The sequence below is a fragment of the Cervus elaphus genome, chromosome 15 (genome assembly GCF_910594005.1).
Source record: "Cervus elaphus chromosome 15, mCerEla1.1, whole genome shotgun sequence".
In the NCBI taxonomy this organism is placed as follows: domain Eukaryota; kingdom Metazoa; phylum Chordata; class Mammalia; order Artiodactyla; family Cervidae; genus Cervus; species Cervus elaphus.
The window spans coordinates 32,355,398-32,375,538 of NC_057829.1; the positions used below are offsets into that span (position 1 = coordinate 32,355,398).

The 20,141-nt window shown below is 41.8% G+C and overlaps 1 protein-coding gene across 10 annotated transcripts in view; it reads right to left on the minus strand.

Moving 5' to 3' along the window:
* The window catches only part of KCNMA1 (potassium calcium-activated channel subfamily M alpha 1), a 748,888-nt gene that overhangs the window by 153,069 nt on the left and 575,678 nt on the right, over nt 1-20,141 (minus strand). For all 10 annotated transcript variants that reach the window (XM_043924801.1, XM_043924802.1, XM_043924799.1 and 7 more), the window contains one exon: nt 8,053-8,121. In XM_043924801.1, the coding sequence (XP_043780736.1) occupies nt 8,053-8,121 (69 nt within the window). The remainder of the gene's footprint in view (nt 1-8,052; nt 8,122-20,141) is intronic.

Sequence of the window (20,141 nt, forward strand, 5' to 3'; positions counted from 1 at the left end):
CTGTGTTTGGACTGACAGAGAGATAAATGTATCCTAATCTAATAAATGGATGAAACAAACAAACTTAACTGTCTTCAGATCAAAAGCAGAATATAGACTATTTTACATAGAGACAGAGATGAGGCTTTGAGCTTAAGGGACACAGAATTGAGGCATTGTAAATAAAGCACTAGATACCACAGGGTTATTTTTTGATCTGAAAAGTTGGTGTTTATGGTAATAGATGTCTGGAATCAGGCTAAAGGAACTCCTCAACTGTCTAAAACAATCAAAACGGAGGATGGCATTTAAGACGTCATCTTTTACTGCTGGTAAAACCATTCCAGAAAAGTGCTGTGGACAGCACAGCAATGCATCTGTAGCAAGGCAGGAAGGACCCAGGTGAACTTTTGTTCTCTTTGGAGAACACAGAGCAGATCATTATTGCAAAATGTTTGCGGTCACAGAAGCGTCAATTATTACCAATAACAAGACCTGACAGGAGGAAACCGATCCTGTGAGATCACTGTGATTAACACTAAATGATAGCAAGTGTCTATGAAGATTTGAGTGTTCTGCCCTAGAACCACAGGCAACAGTGAGATTCCTCACCAGTCAGGAAGCAGCAGGTCACACTAAAGCACAGTTTGCAAGGGGCAGGAGCTCCATACAGGCACCTCCTGAACACACCCTTCAGCCACTCTTCACCTTGGTTTAGCAGCCCTCTGACTTTTCACCATTATAGAGGAAGAGGGTCAGAGCTTATCACAGTTTCTATGGGTCCCTATTTCAAAGTCAATTAAATGGGATGTTTTAGAAAAGCAGAAGGCTGGATTTTGCACACTTTCTTATCCTCATGACTGTGCTGTATGGCAGTGCTCCCGTGCCCTAGTTCTGTAATAAGAAATTGGGTACAAATTCCAACCCCACCATTCAGTTACTGTCTGACTTTGGGCAAGCTACTAATCCTCCCTAGAACTCAACTTCCTCACATACAAGATGAAGATAAGCATAGTCTGTGTTACTTTTTTCAAAGGATTAAGGGAGATGATGCATAGAAAGCTAAAGTATATTAGGTTTTTTTTATTATTGCAAAAAAAGCCAAAAATGTATTTCATTTTTAATGAAATCATCACTTTAGCTGGCCCCATAGAATGGAACATAGAACTTCATGCCAAAATACCTTGCCCATAATTATATAAAGTTATTATAGGGAGAAGAACTGTACACTCCAGAATAATATACAGGAATATACATGAAAATTCTGAGTCCTTCTGGAGTTTAAAGGAACTAATTCCTTGAAGTTGAATAAGCCTACATTTTGATGTGTATTCATATAAGGATGTAAAAGAAGCTTCTGAGTGAAAAAGAAATCTTATCGTAGTTTTAACAATGCAATTCAAAAGGGGAAATTTGACACTCATCAATGTCTAGGTGACATGTAGGAGCAAAACAAGCCTCACACAAAACCCTGTTTCGTTTTTTTTTTTTTGCATCATATGCTTCATTAATTGCACTCCAGTGATCAAGCCCATTGTGTCACGGTTCTTATCAATGGAAAGTTTCTTTTCATTTCCTTTGTTCTTTAGCAACAGTGAATAAGAATTGGCGTACAGTGAGGATTTGGGACTGTCATGCTGGAGACAGCAGGTTGAGATAATTTATTACAGCCTTCAAGATTGCTTTAGTCAAGTCAGTGTGGTGGAGAGGAAAGATTTTGGGCACTGATGAAAGGCACATTGGTGTTCAAATCTCAGCTTCGATGCCTGTGTTGGTTAAGGGAATATGTGTGTGTGTCGGACAGCCGAGCTCAGGTCCTGGCCTTGGGCACGGACGGGCTGATAAACCTCACTCTCCTCATCTGTAAAATGGGGGGAATAATCGCTAGCTTACAGTGTCACAAAGAGAATTAAAGTATGTACCATACATACTATGTGCTGAGGGGTCACAAAGCAGGTCCTTAATACATGGTCACTATTATTAGTAAGCAAGGTAATGACAACAACTAAACAAGAGCTAGACAATCTCTCAGAGCATCACTGCTCTCCGTTTGATCTTTGGTGCTAATAAACTACCTAGGAGGCATCTTACTGGTACTGGAAGACCTCTGTACTGACTGAGATATCCAAAGCATTTTTATCCCCGTGCCATACCTGGAGATGGGCTCATCTGGACTGGCTTTTGACTGCACAGTGGACTAGCCCCCTGTTCTTTAAATCTTACGACTGATTGTGTAAGGCACTGTAAGCACCTCCAAGGGCATCAGTGACCATGTGATTCTAGGATGCCCTCTTGTTCTCTTTTGGACAGGAGGGGAGGCTTCACATCATCTCTGTGTGAGATTCAAGGCTGCATCATTTGCAGTATCCTGCTCAGGCTAAGGCAGCCTTCTGGGTGGGACTCAAAAGACTGAGCTCAGTTCTTGAGAATAATGAAGAAAAGACATCTAGATACACAAAGAAGTTTGTTGTGCTGGATTCCACTCATAGATTTAAGGGGTGGGTAAAGAAGCATGTGCCCCTGATTTCAGGGGACCATTGCATATAATACTTCCTGTGTAAGGGTACAAAGTTTCAAAGTCTCTTTAAGGAAAACTATTACTCTTTTTGATATTTTAGACAGTGAGTCTTCTATCCACATTCCAAATCTAGAAAGTTTAAATCCATTAAATCCTCCTCTCTTTCAAACTATAAAAAGATAAGGATCCTAGACAGAAGTAACTTTTTTTCCTGCCAAATGCTTGCTACCCTTAGAATATGCTATTGACCTTCTAATGGGAATATGTAAATCTTTCCAAAGATCTTTGATCTCAAAAGATGTTAAGTTTGTTTGGCTTTTATGACTGCCAAAATTCTCCCTCCCTGTGCCTCACTTTAAATCAGCTTTTGCTCCAATTTTGTCTAATTCACTAGCTTATCAGAGATAAACTTCAAGATGTGTCATGTGAAGAATCAAGGAAATCTCTAAGAAAAAAAAGCCTATATATCAATTAGCAGAATTCCAATAGGGACATCTTCTTGGCAGGGGTGGACTTTTTCTTAATTCAAGGAACTATAAATGATCTTTTTTTTCTATGACCTTGTTAATTCCAACTGAAAACATTCAGTAACAGCTGGAGGCAAAGGGCTGGTGTGATCCCTTCCCCAAGGATTCTTACTCTCTCTCTCTTTTTCCTAGGTTTGTATCTAGACTTATTTTTTGGTTCCTTATACACTCTATGGAGCGAATATTTATTTTCTGTAGGGAAACCATAATTAAATAAAAGACTGAAAACCATAATCCTATTTTATTTACTTTTATAAGCAAGTTTCTCATAGCAATCAGCTTAAAGCCCTGCCTGCAATAGGCACATTTCAACTCTCTTGAATGAATGAAAACCATAAGCAGTGGCCTCAGTTACAGAAGTGTCTCCTTCCTTCTCCAATTAAGAGAAAGGTAGTCACAGTTGTTCTTCCAAAGACCAAGCGGCAATTCTCACCAGTTGGGCCTATCAAAGGAGTGACCACACTCCTGGGGATTTGGGGCTTGACAGCAAAATGATTTGTTCCCTTTCTCCACCACTTACGCATAACAACTGGGAAACATCTAGTTATCCCTTCTTCAATCATCATAAACTTTACTTCATCGCTATTTTTGGAGACAACCAAGGATTAGTCATTCAACTGAAACAAATTTTTTTAAAGCGAACTTTTTATCCATCATGGATAAATATGACAGGTGTGTATTTCTCTCCTCCCTCCCCTCAATTTTGATAGGAGTAGCGTACCATTCCCTGAGCAATTACAAAAATATCAGTCACATGAGAAAACAGTTTGTACTTGATAACATGGTAATTATATCTGTGTCTAGCAAGCTAATGGGACTTCATGAACTAGAGCAAAAAGATAAGGACCATCTAGCACTTTAGTTCACGCTGTGCCCAGATGAATCATGCCACTGGGGAGTGATCTTTCTGACCACACAAGGTCACAGAGATTGCTATTAGGTGGGACTTGGTTTGACCAGTGGTTGCCCTGCAGTTTATGGGCTATGTTCAGGCACAGCCTAAAGAAACCCCCAATCACAAATCTTATTGCCTTTCTGGAACTTTTCATTTCTTCTTGGGTTTAAAATATATTCTGCTAGAGTCCCATACAACTGGACACATGCATTTTTCCTATAAAATATATGGAAGGGCACGGTGTGTATTCCATGCTTCAATATGTTTGAGCCCAATTCACTCACACAGAGACAGTATCATAAAGATTGCTCCCAGTTGGCCACACTCAAATGACCACCTCTGTGGTCTGCCAATGACAGAGGCAAGGACTTGTTTAGCCTGAATCCATCTCAGCAATTTTAGAAATGTCATTTTAAAATCTATTTTGCACATAAGGAAAACAGTAGCCATATGGGAGGGAAAGAGAGTTCATTTGGGAAGGACCATGCTGGATATTTGGTTCTGGGAGCAAACCATGTCACTTTCTGATACACTTCAGGACAAGTCATGCCTATATCACAACATGCCTCACCACAAGATAAAAGGGCTCAAAGGCCAAAAGCCAACAGCAGAGGTGCAACCACTGTGGACCTTTGAAGATGCAAAGTGTTGCAGTAACTTCTTGCAGTTGGATCATATCAATAATACCAAACTGACAGGAAGCCACCTCTACTCAAGAAAATCACAGAAGAATCTGATTTTGGAAAAACTGTCAGATAGTTACACACACACACACACACACAATTACAAACAAAAACACATGACAGTGACTACAACCACAGAACAAAACAACTCTAGAGAAGATGAACAAGGAGGCGTCTCAATAGTATGTTTCAACAACACTGTCTTTGAGAAAGCAACACTGCAAATATTAACCCAAAGAGTTGGGGGGAAAAAAATCTATCGATGAGGATTTGGTCATGCTTCGTGCAACATAAAACAGCAGCAAAACAGGGTGAGGTCACATGGCGGAAATTGAGATACATCATATTAAGAAATATGCCCAAACACACTGGGAAGAAAGAGAAACACAAGTTCATCTCAATAAACAGTACTCATTCAGTAAATCAAATGTGACGACCTGGCAATTGAGTAGCAGCATTCTAAGTCTGTACTGAGTACTGGCCCAGGGAGAAAGTACGTCAAATGTTACCATCAAAATTAGCATAAGGAAAGAGAGTTAAGTGTAAGGGCTTGGTCTCTGTTTTGTGGACAAAAGGACACACATTTGTCTCTACAAACTGGAAGCCAGACACAGGGCGGAGGAGGTCACTGGGAATGTGGATGTGGTATGCAGACAAACAGCACCAAAACACATGAAGACAGGACAGAAACAGACACCAAGGGCTGGAGAGAAGCGTTCTCCTTTGTCAACTCTACTAGCATTTGTTCCCATCGCTGGTGCCATGACTGAAAACAGGATTGGGCCTTTGTTTTGTGTCGGTTTCCTGCAAAGAAGTTAGTGCATGATCCAAAAGAATCAACAAATCAAACAAGAAAAGCAATATGCTACTTTCAGTTTTTATGGACTCTGGTTGGAGAGAGGTTTGTATATAAAAACACATATATACACACACATATATGTGTATATACGGGGCTAGACAAGGGAATGAGATTATATATATGTATACACATATATATAATCTCTATCTTCCTGAATTCTTGGCAAAGGGTTAGTCCTGTGGTTAGACGTGAAGACGGAGGGTGCAAGTTGGGAGGAAAGTTAACGAAGAGAGCATACCGCTTTCGGCTTCTGCAAAACGACAAGAAAAGAATTGAAAATCAAACAATTGGATAATCAATTGACTGACACCAGAAGGAAAGAAGGAATAAAACCTTTGTTTCAAGCTATTTGAAGGATGCATGTGAAAACAAGGTTTTCTGGCAAAGCATGGGAACAGTATCATGGGGGTGAAACAGCAACAAAGGAGGCAGTTCACACAGGTCAGAGGCACGGGGTAGGGGCGGAAAAGAGAAGTGCGGGGGCGGTCCTCTGAATTTTAACACCCAGTCACTTAGGAAATGGGAGAGGAAGGCAAATGGGACATTTTTAAATGGAGAACAAAATCAAAATGATTATCTCAGGAAGGGTCAGAAGCTCAGTCCTTTTTAACACGGATATTGTGTTTGAGTCCTGTGTTTTCTCGGAGGCATGATCCACATTCCCTCCAACACACCTTTTTCCACAAGAACCAATGTGCTTCCACACTGAGACCAAGCCACGTTTGAGGATTAAAGCTGGCAGCTATACACAGAAAGCTAAACCCAGGTCTTATCAGCTCTTTTCTCCCTCTTCTGAAAAAGGAAATCCTAAAATCTCTCTGTATGTACAAATATGGCTTTGTTGAAAACATCTCTGATTTGTGAATTAATTGGAGCGTTTATCAAATAAAAGATTGTGCCTTCAGGGAGAGCACTGTGTTATTTTTCTTAGAATGGTGACAGTGGATTCACATTGAAACCGTTAACAGTCTTTCTCTCTCCCTCCTTAGTGACCAAAAAGTGGCAGGTGGGAGATGGCTTGTTAAGGTTCAGGGTGCAGTCTCCTCCCATGGAATTATTCCAGAATGGCTGAGAAACACTCTTCAGCATCACCCACATGATGACATTTTTTTCCTTAAAGATGCACAGAAGTGATAGAGAACACTAAATTATACAAAGATTTACTAACTTGGCAACATGAGAATATCATTTGCAGAAAGCCAGGATACACATTTTCCCCAACACAGGTACAGGGGTATATTGGCAACAACCTGGGCAAGCAACAATCGCAGAAACATCCACTTTATCTGTTGAACAGCAAATAGCCAAGAACTCTCGGGTGTTTTGCAAACAATATTCTTCACTTTGCCAGCACAGAGAAGGAAAACGTATATCTACATAAATAGTTGTCAACTGCTAAGACCATGGTCTACCATGTGGCCACCAAATCTACCATTTTGTCTTCCTTTTGGTTGATTTGGATATTCAAAATAGTTTAATATGTGATCAGATTGACTTTGTGAGCAATCTGATCTGGTGGTTAAGGTAACAGAGAACATTGGATTGACTGGCTTACAATCCAGTGTTTGATTTTGTTTGTTTGTTTGCTTGTGTTTGGGTCATAGAGACATGGGCTACATATTTGAAAATCTGGCTTTACTGAGTCATTCACTCAGAAAATGGAAACTCCTTAAATGATGATAGCAGGAACCTTCTAGTCTTGCCCTGCAATTAGTTAATAAGGCATATGTTGGAGGGTATTTCCACCATTCCTTTGGACACCTACAGGTAAACTTTTTAACATGGATGTCAATGCAAGGGACATAAGCCTGAGCACTTCTCAGTAAGCTCTCCTTCTTCTAAAGCTATTGATAAGAACTGAGGAGCAAAAAGTCATCTCTCTTTTATCTGTAATGCATCCAGTACTCCAACAAAAATTCCTTGTTAATGGCAATGCTTCCTCCTTCCAGCACAAACTCATATATTGACTGGAGTGTTATCTATTTTGACCAGACCCAGTCCCTCATCAGTCTGATTTGCACATAATTAAGTACAAAATAAATAAATAAAGAGGGCTCCTGCCTCCAAGCCCTGTTCTCTGGGCTAATTTACATGAAGCTGATGTTCTGCCACCTGGATTTCAGTTGCACCGGGAGAAACACATATGGTACACAATAGGCTGCCTGTAATTTGGCTCCAAGAGAGCTGTGATCTCCCATCACGGCTCTGTCCCATGCCTGCTTTGAAGGAGGCCAGAGTCCACCTGCTTTTTGCTCACAGCAGTAAACATGAGTTTAAGGACAGGGTCTGTCCCTAGTTTTATATTTAGAGGGTGAAAAGTGTAAGTTGGTGTGATCAGGTGGAGATCTGGATGCCTCACTCCTTTCCCTGGAGAAACAGTCTCTCCAGTGGGGTTTGGGATGCCAGGTGTGTCTGGGATAGAAGTAGCAGGGTCTAGTTAAATATGCCTTGAAATGTGACTTCAAGTCAGAGAAGTGTTGCATTAGTGTTCCAAACAAATAAATAACGCGTTAAGAAGTGAACCAAATGTTCCCAGTCTGCATGCTCACCATCATAAACGTCAGCTGGGCGCTGGGTCACAGCAAACTTACCGGCTCTCTCGATTGGCGGACTTGTACTCAATGGCTATCATGAGAAGCTTGAGCTTCACAAAACACAGCCTGCAATGAGACGGAAAGTGCTTCCCAGTCAGTGCTTCCAAATGACCAGAGCCATACCACAAACACTGTTACGACCTTTCCATCTCCTGATGCGGCCATTATCCAAGGGACCCCTATTCAATAGTCTGTGTGCCAGAGGGAGGGGGCTAGGAGCCACACCTCCCCATCCTCCCCATTAAACTTGATTTCTCACAAGTGATAAGGTGCTGAATGTTCAAAGTGCAAATTGCACTCAGGTCTGGATGTCTAGACACACACCCCAAGCAGGGATTTCTGCCTGGGGATTTATGTTGGGCCAGATTCATTAGTTACTCGGTCGGGTAGTAAAATGTTAACTGCAGGGGGAGGGAGGTATTTGGAGCAGCTGGACCTGTTATTTGGATTCCATTTCGGTCTTTTGTACAAATGGCTCATATTGTTGTTCCGAGCAGACCCCTGTGCGCTTGGAATGGCGGTAATAACCCTTAGCCTCCGTGTAAGTGCCCAGCACATGATGACGGCACCGCTACTCCTGGCTCCATCCACGCTCTCTCACCACATCTGCCGGGTGCTCCTACCCGCAGCCCAGCCTGCCTGGAGGCTGGCTGGCTCCTGCCTCCAGGTCTTCACTCACACGGCTCCTACCCCAGAAAGCCTCCTCTGCTCCCAACCCAATCTCCAGGCCCAAGTCAAACTGGACCTTCCATGTAGGCCTTCTCAGACAACTGTCTCTCTGATTTTCTGCCTCAGAACACCTCCAGCACCTTGTGTGCAACCACATCGTTCGGCCCTGAGTTGATTTTATACCGGCTGTGGTTGCCTCCTACTGCTTCATGTGTCTGAACTTTATCTCCTCAACCAGTGCAACTTCTTCAAGAGTTATGGACTTGTTTGGAATTCCCCACAGTGCTGTACATTGAACCTGATACAGAAAACTCAAGAAATGAATGAGTTCTGCTTACTCGTGTTCGGTTCTAAGAGAACAACAACAAAAAAAAGTTCAGTAAAATACTTATGCATAAAGATGCTCATGGAAGTACTACTAATACAGAGTAAAAAAACTGAAAGTAACCTAAATGTCCAATAAAAAGGCAAAGATAAAATGGCATACAGTATAGTACTAGCATTCAAATTGACTTTTTGAAGAATATTTCAAGGTAGATCAATGAATATTATCTTGTAGGTACAAAGATGTAAATAACCTGATACAGTGAAAACATATATTTATAAACTCACAGAAATAAAAGCTCACATAAACTAACAAAGAATTATATACATTATGTATCACAAGTTTCCTAAATGGGCATTATCACTCGTGCCTTAAGGACTTTTAGATAGAAAAACATTGGTTCACTGATAGACTGAGAAATGAGTTGATGGTTATTCAGCTTCAGCACTGTGAGGGGGAGAAGGTGCTGGGTCACAGGTCAGGCTCTTGGTGTTCTCATTTCATCCCCATAATATCCCTAAGAGGGAGATATGCCCCCAGTTATTCAGACTTCCATTGGTGTTTCTGGGCTTCCCTGGTAGCTCAGTTGGTAAAGAATCTGCCTGCAATGGGGGAGACCTGGGTTCAATCCCTGGGTTGGAAAGATCCCATGGAGGAGGGCATAGCAACCCACTCCAGTATTCTTGCCTGGAGAATCCCCATGGACAGAGGAGGCTGGCGGGCTACAGTCCATGGGGTCGCAAAGACTCAGACATGACTAAGCGACTCAGCACACATTGATGGTTCTATTTTACAAGTGATGAAACTAAGGCTCAGAAAGCCCATGTAACTTGCCCTAAGTCCCCAGCTCATACCTGGCAGGATATATAACACCTTTGTCCCCAGTGAAGCCTATTTTATATTGGGGTAGATAGGCAATGAGCAAATATACCAGTGAATACATAATACCCTTCCAGATAAGGACAAATACTGTGCAGAAAATAAAACACCTAAGAGGTTAAAGAGTAACTAGGGAGGTGTGTTATCTGTGATGGTCCAGGAGGTCCTATCTGAAAAGTAAAACAAGAGCACAGAGCACTGGAGCATGATGGTAAGGGACAGGCAACGAGGGGATCTGGGCAAAGAGCTTTCTAGGAAGTGGAAACAGCAAGTGCAAAGGCCCTGAGGTAAAAAGGGAGTCACAATGTTTAAGGACCAGCATTAGAGCCAGTGAGGCTGCAGCTGAGTGAAAAGAGTGACAGTGACCAAGCGAAGTGAGCAGAGTGACAGTAACCAGGCCAGGGAGAGAGGTGGGAACAAGACCACGAAGGCTTTGCCAGCCACAGCAAGCAATCTGCAGCTTATTCCAAGTGGACTGGGAGGCTCTGGGTTGGTTCTAAATAGAAAAGTGACATCATCAGATGCACTGAACCTGTGGATGTGTTGCTTGCAGGTAACGTGCTGGTGAAGGCCTCAGGCTCTCTGGTGGGAACAAGGCCAGCTGTTCATTCCTGCCTGGGAAGTCATGGTCCCCCATACTGCTTTCAACAGACAGTCAGATTTCAGAGGACCACTTGCACCCAGGCACTTTTGGACTCTCCCGTGATTTGCAGGTCTTCTGACTCCTGCCGGCAGACTCTAAGGACCTGGACTTTCTGCTGATTATGCAGGTTGCTGAAACACCAACCACATATCCAACTACAGCTGGAAAAGTGCTCTTCTTAAGTTATGTTCCATATAGCATCACACTAACACACACCGTTTATGGGGCTTAAATTGTTTAAAATATCAGATGGCTTATGCAATATTTGCTGAAATAAATTACCAGATTAAGTAACTACTTTTTAATGTAAATAGCAACCAAGAGCCAAACTTGAGGAGAAGGCTGATCTTAACTCAGTACAGATCATGAAGAGGCTGATTTGCTGAAATCCTTCGAGCAATAGCCACTCCCATTTGGGATTCTGATGGTTGTTGGCATCAAGGACATTAATTGCTTTAATGACCTGATCATACTGGTGATAAGGGAAGAAACAGTTCATAGTTAGGGTGAATCATGTCTGCCTAGCTACTACAATACCATTTTCCAACTCTATATAAAAAGAAAGCCGCTTTATAACTCAGAAAAGTCACTAAAATCTACATGGCTTTGTGCATATTCCTCACCTAGCCCAGGGCGGACCAGCAGATCTGAGTCTTCTTTTGTAACTTTCAAATCCATATCTAAAACGATTCTATGTGGGCGTAGAGAGGCCTCTTTCAAGAACTCTTTGACTTAAAACAAGCCTTTGTTCACTGGCCAAAGGGACTAAGAAGACAGAGACTGAGTGATACAAACAAAGTGCTCACAGGAGATCTTGGGTTCTGTGTTTGGGTCCAGGCCATCTCAATAAAGCAGCATCACAATAAAGCAGGTCACATGAAATTTTTTCTTTCCCATGTTTACACCATACCATGTCTATATATACTATATATATATATACGTCTATATATACTATACACAATAGCAGCATCGTGTCTAAAACATAATGAACATACTGTAATTAGAAAGAAATCCACTGCTAAAAAAACAAAAGAATTACAAGAGTGACATCAAAGATCACTAATCACAGATCACCATAACAAATATAAAAATACTGCAAATGTTTAAAATATTGTGAGGATTAGAAAAATGTGACACAGAGACATGAAGAGACCAAATACTACTGGAAAAATGGGATAGACTTGCTTGAATAGGCTTGCCACAAACCTTCAATTTGTTTAAAAAAAAAAATGCAGGGTCTGCAAAGTGCAATAAAGACAAGCATAATAAAAAGAGGTGTGTGTGTAAATGCAAACAGTGTCACAACCATAGATTTTTCAGACTCAGGCACTTCAAGATTGACTGGCCCTGCCCTTCTCACACTGAGGACAAACCGAGGTTCTAAGAAGGAAAAGCAACTTGTTCAAGGTCAAGTGGCTTTTAAGAAAAAAAGCCAAAAGCAGAAATCAAGCAACTTGTTCAGGATTAAACAACTTTCACGTAGAAATGTCAAAAATCAAGTCTCAGTGCAGTGTCCTACACAGTTACTTCTTATAAAAGCAAACGAAATGAAGTGGTTGCCAGAAGCCCAAAATGCAGACATATTCTGTTTGGTCAGTACAGCATTTAAAAAACAGTAACAACAGCAAACAAAACACTAGAATTAGATACCAATAAGTGATTTCATATAAAAACTAGCTTTCAGTTATCCTTCAAAATCAGATCTGGCCGTATTAGATAGTGCTGCCTTCCACATGGCTAAAAGGAACTGGACTTCCAAAGCACTTACACCTCTGGACAGGACGTGTGCTCTCCAATGTGCCACAGTCCCCACCGCTCCCTAAGGTCCCAAACCTCCTCTTTCTAATTGTCTGTTGCTGTCTGTCCCCTATAGGCATTGTTGTGGTTGTTCAGTTGCTCAGTCGTGTCTGACTCTGCGACCCCATGAACTGCAGCATGCCAGGCTCGTCTGTCCTCCTCTATCTCCAGGAATTTTCTCAGATTCATATTTATTGAGTCAGTGATGCCCTCTGGCCACCTCATCATCTGCTGCCCTCTTCTTTTGCCTTCAATCTTCCCAGCATCAGGGTCTTTTCCAAAGAGTCAGCTCTTTGCATCAGGTGGCCAAAGAGTTGGAGGTTCAGCTTCAGTAATAGTCCTTCCAATGAATACTTAGGGTTCATTTCCCTTAGGATTGACTGATTTGAACTCCTTGCAGTCCAAGGGACTCTCAAGAGTCTTCTTCAGCACACAATTTGAAAGTATCAATACTTCGGCACTCAGTCTTCATGATGATCCCAACTCTCACATCTGTACATGACTACTGGAAAAACCATAGCTCCGACTATATGGACCTTTGTCACAAAGTAATGTCTCTGCTTTTTAATACACTGTCTATCTTTGTCATAGTTTTCCTTCCATGGAGCAAGTATCTTTTCATTTCAAGGCTGCAGTCACTGTCCGCAGTGATTTTGGAGTTCAAGAAAATAAAATTTCACTGCTTCCACTTTTCTCCCTTCTATTTGCCATGAAGTGATGGAACTGGATGCCATGATCTTAGTTTTTTGAATATTGAGTTTTAAGCCAACTTTTTAACTCTCTTTTTTCACCCTCATCAAGAGGATCTTCAATGCCTCTTCACGTTCTGCCGTTTGAATGGCATCATCTGCATGTATAAGGTTGTGATATTTTTCCTGGAAATTTTGATTCCAGCTTATGATTCATCCAGCCTGGCATTTTGCATGATGTACTCTGCATAGATGTTAAATAAGCAGAGTGACAATATATGTCATACTCCTTTCCCAATTTTGAACCAGTCTGTTGTTCCATGTTCAGTTCTAACTGTTGCTTCCTGACTTGCATACACGTTTCTCAGGACACAGGTAAGATGGTCTGATACTCCCGTCTCTTTAAGAATTTTCCACAGTTTGTTGTGATCCACACAGTCACATGCTTAAGTGTAATCAATGAAGCAAAAGTGGATGTTTTTCTGGAACTCCCTTACTTTCTCCATGATCCAACAAATCTTGGCAATTTGATCTCTGGTTCCACAAATCTTGAGTAACTTACAATTTATACTGGAAACAGAACTACATCTTTCCCTGTTTAAAATGACAGTTTTTCGTTAGTTCCTGCCATAGAAAACTGACGAAAGTCAGGGTACAACCTCTGTTGGGGCTGGGCATAGGAGGAAGGGCAAATCAAGGCGAGTAAACAGGGAGTGGGTGGGGTGTGGTCACACTTCTTTACTTGCCTCTGTCCTCAAACTGAGTTTCTTCAGCGCACGACACATGCTTTGTCTCTCTGGCATTTTGCAAAGTGCAAAGAGTAAGCTTTCAGTAAATACTGATTAAATAAATGTATGAAACAAATGGAACCAAAATCTCATGAGCTGCTGGAATGATCCACCACAGATAAAGTGATAAACTAGGAGAGTTTAGTTTAGGCAGAAAAGGATTAGAAGTGAGCCTAGAATCGTGGAACAAGATGCTTTTTAACCTGTGGGTTAGAAGCAGACAGGAAAAGAAAGGTGTGGAAGGAACGAACAACACTGATATGCTCTGGGAATCTAATGTTTGCCTTCAATCTGCTGTGACTTGAGGTAAGTACAATTCTAAGGTACAGACAGTGATTTCTCCTTGGAACCCCCCACCCCCACCCCCACAGATCCTGTTACAAAAGGTGTGCCTTTGGACTACTTAGAATTGATGTCCTAAAATTAAATATTTACTTGCATCATTTGACACCATTTTTTTGTAAAGCAAAATAGGTTATGCTCATCTAATCCTCAGAGTCATTCTTACGGCTTGAGCATATACAGACCTGGGGTGGGAAGAGAAAGGAGGCTTAGTGTGTAGTGGAGAACAAGAAGGAAGCCAGGAAGCTTCGGCAATGAGATATACAAGATGAAATCATCCATAAGGTAGTAAGAATTTAATTCTTGTTTTCTAAAATAAAATGTCCCAATATGTTCAAGGCAGGAAGTTGCCACTGGTTGCAAAAATAATTACAGGGGAATCGAAATGAATTCTTTTTTCAAGGGGAAAAAAAAGCACTACTTGTCACAAAAAGGTCTTAAACCAGCAATCTGCAATAAAACTGTTGTAATAACAAGTTAGATTGCTTTCTTGATAATTATTAAGTAGAGGTCTACCAAATTTGACAACATTATACAAAGCCGTTTTTTTTTTTTAACTGCCAACATCATCTGTTAACTACAGTAGTTTCAACCCAGATGTTCCTGAACAAAGGCTCTTAAGAATTAGAGTCCAACTGTTTCCATCTACCCAGAGGGAAATAAATTGTTCTTGCTATTAAATCAGACCCCTTGACTAGAAAGACTGCTCGCTTGTATGAATTAAGCATAGAAACCTGTTGTAGAATTGATACTTTCTAATGTGTTCAGGAAGGGTATGCAAAGATGTTGTTTGGGGCTACTGAAAATGATTCACCCAGGAGTGAAGGGGCAAGGACAGAAGAGACAGCTTTCACTGTGCCCTCCAAACCTAGCTCCACCCTGAAGCACCAGCCCCTCTTCAGTTGTCCAGAGGCACCCTGGCAATGTCAGGTTGGCACATGTAATCAGAGTAGATGAGGATGTGAACACTGTGCACTGGGAAACCAGATCTTTAGGATCTAGGGGCTAAAACGAAGAAAAAACAAAAACAAAAAAGAGATATGCACATTTAGGAGCTCTGATTTAAAATGATAAGCTCTCAAAATGAAAACATCTAGTTAAAGAAGATTTGAACCAGTGGGATTTGTGAGACTCAGTACCAGGAAAATGGAAGTGATTTAAAATGCTCATGAAAAATGTTGTTCAGATTTCCCAGTAGCTTTGATAAAGATGGAGTGGGGAGGCTTTAGAATAGCCCCACCTTCAAACACACCCAAACTCACAATATTTCCACTGCACACCTAAGACACTTGAATGTAAATACATTCTTTCATATGGACAATTAACATCTGCCTAAAAATCAGTAAGTGCATTTTCAGAAAGCATCAGTAAGTGCATTTTTAAAGAAAGCTTTGCTAGTATTATTCATCAGAAATATAAAATGTAAACTGTGTGTTTGTTATGTGCATCCAGCATCAAGTCAAGTCCAGGCATTTTCTGTTGGACTGCCTCCCTAACCTGTCCCGTAGAGAATTCTAGACTTGTCATTGCCTCTGTAGCTTTTAAGAGTTTTAATAGATTTTATGGTCACTGGTTTATTCACATGTCGAAGGATTACTAGTCACTTTCTGAGTCCCTGTAGTAGAAATAATCATCAATGTTGTATTCCTGTCATTATGTGCTCAGTCCTAATTATAATACCCTCAGAAAATTGAATGAATAGGGCTGGTTCTTCAAGGAAAAATATTTTTTAAAGATGAAACTTGAGCCTCTCCATAAATTCTCACAAAATGTTCATTTCTGCAGCCTGGCTAAATAAATCTATCACATAACAATAGAGCCTGCTGACTTCTTTCTGTTCCATGTTCAAATTCAGATGTCTTTCTCTAGAAATCATCTCTAATGATTTCACAGAACTCAAGTTAAACTAGCTGTAGCTTTCATTGGGCAAGAGACCCAGCTTCCTCTGAAAAAAAGTGTTAATAGCTCAGTCATCTCTGACTCCTTGCAACCCCACTGACTGTACCCCGCCAGTCTCCTCTGCCCATGGAATTCTCTAGACAAGAATACTGGAGTCGGTAGCCATTTCCTTCTCCAGGGGATCTTCCTGATCCAGGGATCGAACCCATGTTTCCCGCATTGCAGGCATATCCTTTACTGTCTGAGCCATCAGGGAAGTTCCAGCTTTCTCTTTGCTGTTGTTGAGTCACTCAGTCGTATCCAACTCTGAGACCACATGGACTGCAGCACACCAGGCTTCCCTGCCTTTCACCATCTCTTGGAGCTTGCTCAAACTCATGTCCATTGAGTCTGCGATGCGATCCAACCATTTCATCCTCTGTCATCCCCTTCTCCTCCTGCCTTCAATCTTTCCCAGCATCAGGGTTTTTTCCAATGAGTCAGTTCTTAGCTTCAAGTTGCCAAAACATTGGAGCATCAGACTCGGTATCAGTCCCTCCAATGAATATTCAGGATTGATTTCCCTTTAGGACTGACTGGTTTGATCTCCTTGCAGTCCAACGGACTCTCAAGAGTCTTCTCCAACACCACAGTTCAAAAGCATCAATTCTTCGGCACTCAGCTTTCTTTATGGTCCAACTTTCACATCCATATATGACTACTGGAAAAACTGTAACTTTGACTACATGGACCTCTGTTGGTAAAGTAATGTCTCTATTTTTTAATATGCTGTCTAGATTGGTCATAATTTTCCTTCCAAGGAGCAAGCAGCTTTTAATTTCATGATTGCAGTCACCATCTGCAGTGATTTTGGAGCCCAAGAAAATAAAGTCTCTCACTGTTTCCATTTTTCCTTCATCTATTGGCCATGAAGTGATGGGATGCCATGATCTTTGTTTTTTGAACGCTGAATTTTAAGCCAACTTTTTCACTCTTCTCTTTCATTTTCATCAAGAGCCTCTTTAGTTCCTTTTCGCTTTCTGCCATAAGGGGGATGTCATCTGCGTATCTGAGGTTATTGGTATTTCTCCAGGCAACCTTGACTCCAGCTTGTGCTTCATCCAGCCCAACATTTCACATGATGTACTCTGCATATAAGTTAAATAAGCAGGGTGACAATATGCAGCCTTGACATACTCATTTCCCAAACTGGAACCAGCCCATTGTTTCATGTCTGATTCTATCTGTTGCTTCTTGACCTGCATACAGATTTCTCTGGAGGCACGTAAGGTGGTCTGGTATTCCCATCTCTTTAAGAATTTTCCACAGGTTTTTGTGATCCACATAGTCAAAGGCTTTACTGTAGTCAATGAAGCAGAAGTAGAAGCTTTTCTGGAATTCTCTTGCTTTTCCTATGACCCAACAGATGTTGACAATTTGATCTCTGGTTCTTCTCCCTTTTCTAAATCCAGCTTGAACATCTGGAATTCCTCGGTTCACATACTATTGACGCGTGGCTTGGAGAATTTTGAACATTACTTTGCTAGCATGTGAAATGAGTGCAACTGTGTGATAGTCTGAAAATTCTTTGGCAATGCCCTTCTTTGGGACTGGAATGAATGAAAACTGACCTTTTCCAGTCCTATGGCCACTGCTGAGTTTCCCAAATTTGCTGACATATTGAGTGCAGTACTTTAACAGCATCATCTTTTAGGGTTTGAAATAGCTCAGCTGGAATTTTATCATCTCCACCAGCTTTGCACTTGACTTCACACTCCAAAATGTCTGCCTCTAGGTGAGTAATTACACCATCATGGTTACCTGGGTCATTAGGACATTTTTTTTTTTTTTGTATAGTTCTTCTGTGTACTCTCACCATCTCTTTTCAAAATCTTCTGCTTCTGTTAGGTCCATATCATTTCTGTTCTTTTTTGTGCCCATCTTTGAATGAAACATTCCCTTGGTATCTCTATTTTCTTAAAGAGATCTCTATTCTTTCCCATTCTATTGTTTTCCTCTATTTCTTTGCATTGTTCACTTAGGAAGACTTTCTGATCTCTCCTTGCAGTTCTCTGGAACTCTGCATTCAGATGGGCATATCTTTGCTAGCTTTCTCTAGGCAGTCTTAAATTTAAGTTTCCTCAAGTGGCTTCACTGGAAAGATCTGTCCATGCCAAATAGCCCAGGATGAGAGCATGACTTTTTCAGTGTGAGGGGCCCTGAATGCCTGTGGATGAGGGAATGGAGAACTACACCCTGCAGCCCTCAGACTGTTTTAAACCAGCATAGAAGCCTCCAGGCTGGTACCCAGGCTGGAGAGCAAAACTCTAGGTAACATCTGGTTAGAGTTCCTCAAGTCACCCAGGCATGAAATACTCCACATCAAATATGACTTTTAACTGTTCCACCAGCTGCAGGGGGACACAGAGACACACGCAGTATTTGAAACACATCTTTTGTCCTAACCCTTCTGAGCTGTAACACCTGGTACAATTAAGCCTCAATTACGCATTTATATTTTGCTAGTGAGGAGTGTTACACTTCACAAGGGATGACTGACTGACTGATCTGCTCACCGTGAGAGTCAGGACCTTGCACACAGTGCTCCTGCAGTAGCCAACCTGTGAGTGCGTGGCGTCCTCCACTTCTCTTTCCCCATCTGCCTCCTCTGCCCTCATTTTCCTACCTGGGGTGGGGTGGGGTGGGGGTGGGGTGGGGGGTGCATCCTCTCCTTTGCTAGTTCTCATGATAAAAAAACACTATCACAGTTTCTCCATGAAAACATCACGTCAGAAGAACTCTGATTTGTGTCCTTCTCCCCTCTAAAGGGGAAATCTATTTGTTCTTGTTGGAAAATCTCAGAGACCTAAGCATTGAGAGAGTTTTGTGCGGCTCTCAGCCTCCTGGTTCCCTACCACTTAGAATTCCCTCTTCTCTCTATTTCTTCTCTGAACCCAACCTTCATACAAGGCACACCTCCAGTGTCCTCTCTTTCAGGAAGCCTTTCCTGCACCTCCAGCCTACGGGGAACCCCTGTCCTCGTAGCTCTCAGCCTCTGGTCCCTGGTTGTGTGCCCTCATCAAACACTCATCAGTGGGCGTACTCATCTGTCTCTGAGGATGGGTATTGTTTTCTTTGGCCAGACTGCGAACTTTCAGAAGGCAGTCGCTGTAGGGAAACAGAATCCTTTCCCTGGCATTTGAAAGTATTGGTATTAATCTTTTAAAGAGCATGCATGCATGCTAAATCTCTTCAGTCTTGCCAGACTCTTTGCAGCCTACGCCCGCCAGGCTCCTCTGTCCATGGGATTCTCCAGGCAAGAATACTGGCATGGGCTGCCATTCCCTCCTCCAGGGGATATCACCAACCCAGGGATCGAACCTGCAACTCTTACGTCTCCTGCATTGGTAGGCAGGTTCTTTACCACTAGTGCCACCTGGAATGTCCTTTAATGAGCATATATTTAATCAAATCTAATTGTAGGTTCTTCTAGAGACAGCATCATGCCTACACACTGGCACAGATATCCTAAGATAATTAAATATCTAGCTGATTAACTGGCTGGTGACTGATGGTAGAATTTTCTAAACAGTGGAGTACACAAAACTTGGAAATGCCAGGATATATTTCTTTCTTTCTTTGTGCTTACAGTCTATTCAGTGGGGCAAAATAGGATGGTGGCAAGAAGGCAGCAGAAGAGGGGAAAAGGACTTTCGCTGGTACTGAGAAAAGTTCTATCATTTTGATTTCAGAGATGAGGAGACAGGGGGTAAGCACCAAGTCAAAGGTCAGGCAGTTGGTAACTGTCAAGAGAAGGATAGGCAGAAATCAAACATCTTGTCCAAATCACATATCCAGCAAGTCGCTGATCTGGGGTTGTGACCCTTGCAACTCCACAGCTCACACTTCATGATATCATACAGCACCCTACTATTCAAACTACTCAAAAACAGGACCCCGTAGTGCAAACATAGCCTCATACCCTAGCCCCTGGCTTCCTGCAGGCTTGGCTGGCACTAGCCATCTGCACCCTCCACAGTCCCTTGCTGAAGAAGATGGGGAGTACGAGGAGAAAT